The sequence below is a fragment of the Sycon ciliatum genome, chromosome 9, assembly GCF_964019385.1.
Source record: "Sycon ciliatum chromosome 9, ocSycCili1.1, whole genome shotgun sequence".
Lineage (NCBI taxonomy): Eukaryota > Metazoa > Porifera > Calcarea > Leucosolenida > Sycettidae > Sycon > Sycon ciliatum.
In genome coordinates, this window is record NC_088651.1 from 2,347,866 (window position 1) to 2,358,100 (window position 10,235).

Sequence of the window (10,235 nt, forward strand, 5' to 3'; positions counted from 1 at the left end):
TACATGTAGATCTACCTTCCTTGAGCCAAGTAAGTTGAGGTGTTGGTTCTGGCACGTCAGAGCGCCTCTGGGAGGTGTTGATTATTATTGTCTGCACTGGATTATTCTATCTCCTCCGCTTGCCTTCATATACCTGCGCTATTTTCTAATCTTCTTATGTTGTCTGATGATTGGTTTTTGCCATGAAACTCTGAGTAACAACGAAACAGCCCTATTTTACTTCCTTTTGTGTACCTCTTGAGTAAAATTTAGTTTTTTTTATTCCGGTACATGACATTGTATCGGAGAGTTTTGTTCTCTAAATGGATCTTGGTTTGGAGAAAGGACATAAGGACATACAGAGATTATGATGTCTTGGCATTTTCATTGACTCTAACCTTTCATGGGAACCCCACATCGATTACATATGTAAACGATCAAGTTCATCTTTAGGAATCCTCTCTTCTCACTGTTACCATCTCCCAATCTCTTGTAAACCCCTCTTCTACTCAGCTTACCTACGCCCCATTTTTGATTATGCAGATACTGCTTGGGCTGGAACTTCCACAACCCGTGCTGCCAAGCTCGAAATTCACCACAAAAAGTTCTCAAAATCCTCCTCCGAAAACCCCGCATGCTCCCATCTTCCACCCTTTATGCCCTTGCTGACACTAGTACCCCTTTGTCTAAGAGACGTAATTCACAGGCCTTTATCCATTCTCTCAAACTCAATCTGTGTCCACCTCACCTCCACTGTTTCAACTGGTTCTCTTCCCGTAGCACGAGAAACTCCCTTTCCCTTCCGAAACCTAAGTCCTCCTTTCTACTTCACTCTCCCTTTTTCACTGCGTACTCTGCGTGGCTGGCACTTCCCCAAGAAGCTAAGGACCTTTCTTCCCTCCGCCTTTTTAAGAGCCTTGTCGCACCTTGACTTTGAATTTGTGTTTCTCATTTTGTTGCAATCACTGCTTATCCATGCCGGTTCCTTTTTTTCTTCTCCTCCCCTTCTCCCTTCCTTGCCGTGGTTGGCTAACACCCTCTCTCTTTGTATTGGCCGGTGTTCTCACTGTGCTATGAGATGCTGTAATAAATAAGTAATAAATAAAATTAATGATACTCATCATGGCTCCAGACCACAACTAGCACAAGCGCAGCCCGCGAGCGTGCACAGACTCAGTTTACGAGTCAGTAGTCACCTGGTCACTGTTAGTATACTGTGTTTAGTGTGTTATGTCTCCAGACTCTAGAGTCGTAGATGATGTACTAGATCTACGCATGGAGCAGAACGTGATCATGGTCACGTGGATTGAGCAACTCTTCTGCCGAAGTAAGTTCTGGGTTGACGAGCACCACCTGTATTTTTGACATACCACACTCGAAGGCCGCCCGTACATAATAACATAGCCATAGGACTCCAAGTCCAAGAGTCAAGACTGACATGACCAAGGCCAAGGGCTACTTCAGTACTTGTGGGAGTTCGTCTTTCAAGTCGCACGGTTCCAGAAATTTCTCTGTCACTTCCCAGGCGTGATCGTGCATGCTGCTACTCTTCTTGTTGTGAGAACTGAGAGCTCCTAAGTATCATGAGTATGCCTATGCATTATGTATGCCGCTATGGCCTAGCGTCTTGCGGGCTCCAGCCTCTACGCGCGTAGATCTACGCGGCGCGCGCTAGGGCTAGGCGCTAGGCCTGGTGCACGTGGTAGGTCTACACAGGTCCCACGTGTCCCGAGCTAGCTTTCTGTCCAAAAATGATTCCAGAATCATCCAGCGATCCCGTAGCACCTGGTTTTCTGTTTTGTTTTCAAAGTACAGTACAATCAGTTTGTACGAGTGTTCTTTATTTTGTTGCAGTTGCATTGGTATTGTTGTTCTGCGACCTGGAGTAAAATCAATCATCCACTGCACTGGCTGTCTAGTAAATAGTCGTAATGGAGATCTCGATCGCTCAGGAGTATGGCTACGTCGTACTGACCAGCCTGCTGGGATCCCTGCTCGTCAACTTCTTCTTGATCTACAACGTTGTCGCAGCCAGAAAGAAGTACGATGTCAAGGTACATCAAGTTGTTGTTGCACTGTGCTGCATACAGCAGGGAGGCTAATTTTTGGAGGAAAGACAATCTGTGACACCATGCGCATCCCACAACTAGCACTTGCACAAGTGATTGCAGTGTTGTTCTGGAGGATCGTAGGGGGCGCAGTAGGGGGGGGGGGGGGGGGGGCAGCTCCCCCCCCCCCTGTGAATAATAATTATTTGGCTCCCTACAAGGCCCTCAACTCTTTTGTCGATTTTTGTGTGTTTTTTTCAGACCATTCAACAAAATGCCATCGATACATGTAGTCACATACAGAGGGTTTATTTATAAAGGCTCACTTCACTTGTCTGGGGTAAATTCGGGGGGGGGGGGGGGGGGGTCGCCCGTGGTGTTTTCATTCAAGGCGTGTGTGTGTATGTGTGTGTGTGTGTGTGTGTGTCTGTGTGTATGTACCGTAAAATCCCGCCAGAGCGCCCCTACCTCCTCGACGCTTCGTTGGGGAGGGGCGGATGGACGAGTCCTACTTGCCGCATTCAGTACTACATGAAAAAGTACTCACCCTACGAAAACTGTTCGTACATCTCGTACACGACCAAAGGTCGAGAGCTAGGAGTCGTACAGACCCGTCAAAAGGGTTTGTGCGATCCCTGGTCAGGAGAGTGGGCACTGTTGCGTACGTTTACAACCGGACCGAGCACCCCTCTGCAGTACAGTACGGCATCACAGACTGTGACAGAGTCATACGAGGATACAATCAATCTTCCCTGACAAGAAGTCAGGGAGGGGCGGATGGGAGAGGCGGGGCGCTCTGGCGGGATTTTACGGTATGCGTGTGTGAGTGTGGGTGTGTCATGTATATGTTTGTGCGTGTATGTGTCTGTGTGTGCGTGCATGCATGTGTCTGTGTGTGTGTGTGTGCATGTGTATGTGCCTGTGTGTGTGTGTGTGTGCATGTGTCTGTGCGTATATGTGTTCTGTGCAGTACCCGGCACTCTACTCGCCTACGAATGAGAACTTCAACTGTGTCCAACGTGCTCATCAGAACTAGTGAGTTTGCACCAAGGAGTAGAGACCAGAACAACAAAGACAATCAAGGCTTGTTTGCTGCTACTTCAAGTTTCATGCTGTCACAATTATTATTATTATTATTATTATTATTATAAGTGTTGAAGCAAGGTGTCAGGACGTCGAATGTCTCAGTACTCTGTCAGTTGTGTGCCTAGTTATTGCACTTTCTGACTGTATAAAGTATCATGTTACAGTGATGGAGAGTTACTCTTAACTCGTATCCATAATGTCTTTTTTTTCCTTTCTACATTTATTTATGGCTCAACATCCGAGTTTCAAATTATTATTATTATTAAATTTTTGACAGGGCAATCCCCACAGGCCTAAGGCCTTCTTACAGGGTACCCTAAATGTGCCAATACAAGGTTAGGGAAGCGAGAAACAGATGTGCATAGGCGAATGTCAGCAGGTAGAGAGTTCCAACGATCTGAGTCTAGAAAACTAAGAGAAAAAAGACCATACCGATTTAAAGCAGGGGGAAGAGCAAGGGATGCAGAAACTTGAGAGCGTGTACAGGATTTTGTATGTGACGATGCACTGCGCAACGAAAACAACTAGAGAGTAGGGGGCTTGCGACAATCATCAGGCAACACCAGGGAGTAGTAAAATACCGGCCTGAACTCGACCGAATGTGGCTGATTCCTCTGCGTGTGTGTGCGTGTGTGTGCGTGTACATGCATGTGTGTGTTTTCACAGTCTGGAGAATTTGACTTTCTTCCTAGTTTCTGGTCTGGTAGCAGGAGTTGTACACCCGGTAAGTCTGCCACATCATGATGCTACATAATCATACCTCGTACCCTCTGTTCAGAAAGGAAAGATGGACCTTGGAGATTGAAAAACCAAATCGACATCGAAAATGCGGGCAGGTCTTCATTATCCTGTTTTTGAGCTGCCGCTTTGTACATTGTGATGTGTAAAACCCGCCCATATTAGGGGAAACCTGGCCAAAACGCAACAGTACTCTCTGGTGCCGAAGAACTGAGGGTTCAAAGTCGTAGCCTCGGCCGTTCTTGTCTTTCATGTGTAACTATCTATACAGTTGAGCCGCAGTGTACGGTATCCTGCAGCTGGTAAATTTCTAACCTGTTCGTTTTTCGGCGCATCGTTCCGCTGTTCTGGACGTTTCCCCTTCATCTGACCTCACGATTATGTACAGGACCCGCTGTAGAGGGTCTCAATCATGTGCATGACCGCGTGGCCCAATGGATACGGCGTCTGACTTCGAATCAGAAGATTGTGGGTTCGAGTCCCATCGTGGTCGGTAACTTTTTTTTTCTTCTACATCCAACAAAACAAAAGGGAAATGGGGATGACATGCCGAATAGCGTAACTGCATTACATGTAGACTATTGGAAGTGCTTCCTCAGATTTTGTGTATACTCTAATTTCAGAAATTTTAGGTGCTCAATATTTTCGGTACGAGGGCAAAAGACCGGGTTAAAAAAAGAAATAAAGTTAGCGGGATTCGCGGCCGCATCACCTGACGTGTTTAGGAACACATCAAGCAAATACGTTCGCATCGGCGGGCCACCACTTCGCCCATATATCCTTAGTGTCGAATGCAGACCTCACAAGTGAGTCAGGGGAGAGGGGATAAGTCTCTCACCAAGCTGGCGTGTAAAGGCCCTGTAACCCCATAAAAGGCCGGGTTAGGTGAACAGAAAATTTAGCTTCAGAGAAGCAGATCCCTATTATTAGTATTGGGTTATGTGTAGGGCTGAGGAGAATTAGCGTGTGTTCGGTGTATTGAAATTTTAGGTATGAAACCGACGCACCGAAAGGACTGAAAATAAAAATACACCGAAAATTTGTGAAATTACAGTATCCAATATTTCCCTGAAACTAGAGCAATGGAGCAAAAAAAAGAGAGATGTCCTTGTTTACAGGAGCTTTCCTGTGTTGCACTGTGCACTGCAGGGGGACTTCAAAAAATTGTAATTATTACTGAGGCACTATTTATCTGGGGCCGAATGGCTGGAAATGGGTAGACTTGCTCCTCAAAGCTGACGTAATGTGTGCATGCCCCCCTTTCCCCCACCCAAACTTGGGCGTACACTGTTTGTACATGTTCTGCGGTAGGGAAAGAGACGGTTGTTGACATTTATTTTTCTTCACCACTGGCACAGGCAATATCTGCCTTCTCACTGGGCGTATTGCCACAGTTCTCGCATAATGATCATAGGCTAGACAAGCTTGCTGGAGCAACAATTGGCGAGAGACTCTTGTGTGTGTTTGTGTGTGTGTGGTTGCGGGTTCGATTCCCAACGATTATGGTCATACACGTCTTTCTTCTCTTTCTCAGACCCCCCTGACTTTTCTTTCATTCTCCTGGGTGGTTGCCAACAGCCAGTGCATGCTGGAGTATGTGGTGTGATGTGTGTGCGGGGAAAAAAATGAAAAAGACCAAAAAGTAGGGATTCACTGGCCAGAAAAACCCACTTCATAGCTGTGTGGTGTAGACCAGGCTGAGTAGTGGCGGTCAATTCTTCAGCCTTGCAAGCTGTTGAATGGTGCAATCCCAGCACAAGTTGCTATGGCTTCTGTTGTAGCATCGCTATCATCGCCTCCGCGTCAAATGGTGTGTGTGTGTTCATGTTCTTGTAGATCCCTGCCACCGCATGTAACGTCATCTACCTGATTGGACGCATTGTCTACGCTCTGGGTTACTATACCGGGGGTAAGAGCTAGTCTATGTTTGATTTTTTTGCTCCAGGACCACTACATTCTAGGACCACTACAGTTTCTAGTGTTCTAACAACTGACACATTACTGGGGGGGAGCTTCACATTGATGCTCTGTTTGTACAGTCGTGGCCAAAGAAATTCGACCCACAAGTCGAAAGCAGTGCCGTGTTTCCATTTCAATTGCATCATGCACGGTCCGAAAACCCATCCGAGGGCCACAGGCCACAGCCTTGGCACTGCTTTCGGCTCGTGGGTCGGATTTGTTTGGCCGTCACTGTACAAACACCCCAATACTGTAGTAGCAATACCGCCTCAATACAGAGCTTGAAATGTTTGATATGACCACCGCAGGGAGTCATTCTGATACTCTCATAGTCGTATTCCAGCTGCAACATCTTTTTCAACATGTGAGCATTGGTGGTTCAGTGGTAGAATCCTCGCCTGCCACGCGGGGGGCCCAGGTTCGATTCCCGGCCAATGCATTTTTATTTTATTTTTTTTGTTGAAAGTTGGCGTGGTGTGTTTGATTGATGGATTTTGTCGAAAGTTGAGTTTGCAACTGGCGCTGTATGCTGTTTATTTGTGTTCCATGCGTTCTCAGACGTGCTTTCGCGTCTCACAGAAAACAGCAAATCATAATGGTTGTTAGGTTGTGTGACATCATCAAGTTCTTTTTGTTTGAACCAAACAGTTAAAGAGCCTGGAATGTACTCCAGTACGCAGCTGAACCAAGTTCCGTGTCGCAATTTATTTATATTTCAACGTGTTTCAATACGCATGACGCCCCACAAGCCAGCAAAATGCGCACGAATGTGTGCACCCTGACGTGCCAGTTACGAGCACGGCGTTTAAAAGGGTGTGTTTGGTTGGCCTGACCTGGATCAAGATAGTGCAGAGCAGGGATGTTTGGTTGTTCTGCACTGATTCTGAGAGTGCTCAGAGCAGTTTGAACGCTCAGAACAGCTGGAGCAAGTGGCAAAACCCAGTGAAAATTGCTCTGAGCACTCTCAGAACTGTTTCTGCCAATATAAAAATAAAAAAAATTCGACGGGTTCACGTACCGGGCAGGTGAAGAACAAGGAGTCGTACGACTCCCTGGTCAAGAACCACCTTTCCGCTTCCGTGGGATGCCACCACCCCATATCTGCCAATATGATATTCGTTTATGTTTCATGAGGAGTCGCTGTTCGTACTACTCGAATGTGATCCGAATGCAGACTGGCCATTCAAATGTATTTCCCTAAGTTTTGGCCACAGGTTGTGAGAGCCTATCAGGAGACACTCCCGTGCGAGTTGTAGGAAATGCTTATGCATGTCCCCTGATGCACTGCATTGCCTTTCCCCTGTGTCTCTCTTTTTCTCCTTTTCACTCTCTCTCTCTCCCTCTCGTTCTCTCTCTCTCTCTCTCTTCACTAGACCCGGAGAAAAGGAGCAGGGGAGGTTTCTACATCCTCGGCTTCTTGGGCAATATGCTGCTGGCCTCGCACGCCGGCCTGCGCTTTGCTGGACTTATGTAACACGCATAGGTGCGACCTCGTCAGCCGCCAACACCACCAGCATCACCAGAATCACCATGAGGCCACTACGTCTTGTGCTGTACATTGTGTCAAGCGCGTCGAAAGATGGTGAGAGCCCTACGCTGCTGGCTACCGGCTGGTGTCATTCCACGAGTCACTGACCACCTGGACTGGACACGTTGTAAGGCCCTGCTGTGCTTCACGATTGAGATGGCGTGCTACTGGTGGTGGCGGCGTGTCAGTTATTCCACTAATACTCCGTTTTCTCTGTTATTGTCCCCGTCGATTATGGCAGCAGGTTGATGTTCGTTCTCTGTTAGTGCCTAGCTGCTTTGCTGGTTGGTCTTATTACACGTTGTGTTGAGTTGCTTAGGTTGACGTTACGAAGTGCCCTTGGGTGTTGTGTTGCTTAGGTTGGCGTTACGGAGCACCCTTGGGTGTTGTGTTGCTTGGGTTGACGTTACGGAGCACCCTTGGATGTGCCATGCCCTGCTGCATGTTCGCTATTCACACGTCTAGCTGTCTGTGTCTCCATTTCGGTTTGTTTTCTGGCAGTGAGTCGTTGCTCTCCAGTGTCTCCAGTGCCTCTGCCTTTGCTGTCGCGTTTGTGCTTCTGTAGCTGCTCTGCGCTAGCGCGCGTGTGTGTGCGTGCGTCCGGTGTTTGCTCCTCCGCATTTATCAATAGGTTTTTAACATTGTTTTTTTCTTTCTTTTCAACTTTCGATCGTGTGATAGCTCCTGCATAGGACATTATAGCGGTATTTGGTGCTTGATGGCAGACGACTACGATAACACCAGTCTTTGGTCAGGATCTGCATGTGCTTGCGTGAACGCTGGTGTATGTGTGTATGTGGGGGGGGGGGGGGGCGCAATGGGGGTTTTCATGTGCATTTGTGTGCTATCCGAATGCTGATCAATTTACTTTGAGGTAGCATTAACACCCAGGTGGGCACTGCGCGTCTGCCTGTTTCTTGTGTACCAGGGCTGCACTCTTCTGGCGACCAGGATGGTGTTATGTATATGCTAGTAGCTAGTGGGCAGTGTATTGTTGTTATTATTATTATTACGAAGTAGTGGTTGTGACTTCGGCGATGATTTGTAAGAAAGGGTGTGGGGAGCAAACCCTTTGTTATTATTATTATTATTATTATTTATTAAATTTTGAATACGGCATTCCCACAGGCTTTTATACGGGGTACCCTATATGTTTTTGTATGGATTGTTATTGTAATTTATTAGACACTGTGTATATTTGATCTCGGTTCTTTCGACACTGTCACGACATTCGTATCGCAACCGGCACAACTAAGAGAAGTCACAGTTCCTACAGCCAACAGGGAAAATTGGGTACAGCCGAAAGCGTAAAATTCTGACTGGGGCCACCGGCATTGCTGCCCGACTGGTATGTACATGTAGAACGCGAACTGTTCTATTCATTGGGGGTGCATTTCCGGTGTCTCGGTTATGCAGCATCCCGTGTTCAAAACATAATTATACAGTACTGTGTACTCTTGTATGCAGGGAAAAAAGAAAAGAGAGAATTGCAAATTAATTGTAGACAGGAAATACAAAAATAATGGTATGACCTAATAGACAACTATTCTGCTGTAAAGCAGTCTTTGGACTCAACGCAGGTCAGTACTGAAGTCTGAAGTAGGCTGCCTCGGAGTCTCCCCCACTGGGCCCTAGTCCCTGGACCTTGTCTCAATGGATCGAACCAGAATCACCAGATCTTCTGATCACTGACCTTGACTTGTGGGCCTTCTCACTTGTATTTTGTTGTAAGTAGTTACGTGCCATTACTGTATCAAGAGTACATAACCCCAACTTAGAGTGTGCAACTGCCTGCATGCACAACCTCTATGCTGTGCTGCGACGGCAGAACTACATTTGTAACGTACGAGTACTCTTGACTGTATGTAGGCTTTGGACACTGTTTGGTGTACTGCATGCAAGCGTCGCTATGGCGAAAATGGCGGAAAAAGTGACCCAAACAGAAAAATTAATACAAAAAAGCTTGAAACTCGAAAAAAAGTCATTGAGGGAAATTAAAATTTTATGAAATATTTTGGAGTCGAATGGAACAAGTCCTGAGTCAACTGCTGCTTTGATCTCTTCTTCCTCAGATCTCTGTGTCTGTCGCTCAGCTATCATGCTGGCACAGGCAAGATGTGCATTGCCTCGCCTGTCAGCTGCCTCTAGCTTGCTACGCGGCAGCGCGAGGAGAGGCATATTTTGTTCACAGGCCTCCCGATGCGAGGACAAGAACGTCCCCAGCGGCCTGGGCGAAACTGCCAAGTTTATGCTACAGGAGATGAGAGGAGCGACGCACAAGCAGCGAGTAGAGCAACTGGCCATGGCGAGAACCATGAATGCTGACGTAATGAGCGAGTACGATAAAACGGTTGTGATCGGCCAGATCCTGACCGTACTGAAACACAATTTCTCTTTCGACAGCCTGGATGCGCTGGAGAAAAATGCGCCGGCACTGTTCGCAGCACGTGACAATTGCAGGGACGGTCTGCGCTCGTACATCGAGGCCGGCCTGGAGCGGATCGCGGCCCTGGAGACAAGCCGTCGACCCGTTGTGCGCGTGATGCAGCTGTACGCCATGCTGGAGATGCCGTCAAAAGCGGCCACCGCGCTGCTACTGCCGATGTGCGGAGAGCTGGCAGAAGGTCTGGCACGGCTGCCGGCAGATGCCGTTCTAGTGCGACAATGCATACGCTTCCTGGTATCGATGACGTACAGCGGCACCAAGGACTCGGATTCGGAGGCTCTCGCGCCGCTTGTCGAGGCGGCCATCAAGAAGATCGGAGAGGGCCTGGATCAGTTGCCACTGCCGACACCACGCGAGATCGACATTGAGTCGAAGTTCGCGACATCCATCGTGGCATTTGCCGTTCGAGATCCGCCGGGTCTGGAGAATCTCGCGCGCTACCTGGAGCGTT

The 10,235-nt window shown here is 47.7% G+C and overlaps 1 protein-coding gene and 1 non-coding gene across 2 annotated transcripts; both read left to right on the forward strand.

Moving 5' to 3' along the window:
* The first annotated feature begins 1,730 nt into the window (after positions 1–1,730).
* On the forward strand, positions 1,731–8,095 carry LOC135825328 (glutathione S-transferase 3, mitochondrial-like). Its single transcript, XM_065338065.1, has 5 exons — positions 1,731–2,033; positions 2,998–3,062; positions 3,780–3,837; positions 5,688–5,760; positions 7,184–8,095. The coding sequence occupies exons 1-5, from the start codon at positions 1,911–1,913 to the stop codon at positions 7,282–7,284; spliced, it is 420 nt and encodes a 139-aa protein (XP_065194137.1). The 5' UTR covers positions 1,731–1,910; the 3' UTR covers positions 7,285–8,095.
* Trnar-ucg (transfer RNA arginine (anticodon UCG)) lies at positions 4,272–4,344 on the forward strand. The gene has a single exon. It is a non-coding gene; the product is annotated as a tRNA-Arg (tRNA).
* Positions 8,096–10,235: the final 2,140 nt, after the last annotated feature.

Excerpts from the sequence above, each read along its gene's own strand:
- LOC135825328 (XM_065338065.1), top strand. The coding sequence starts at position 1,911 with ATGGAGATCTCGATCGCTCAGGAGTATGGCTACGTCGTACTGACCAGC. Across the intron at positions 2,034-2,997 it reads GAAAGAAGTACGATGTCAAG|TACCCGGCACTCTACTCGCC; the intron begins GTACATCAAGTT and ends TGTTCTGTGCAG. Across the intron at positions 5,761-7,183 it reads TCTGGGTTACTATACCGGGG|ACCCGGAGAAAAGGAGCAGG; the intron begins GTAAGAGCTAGT and ends TCTCTTCACTAG.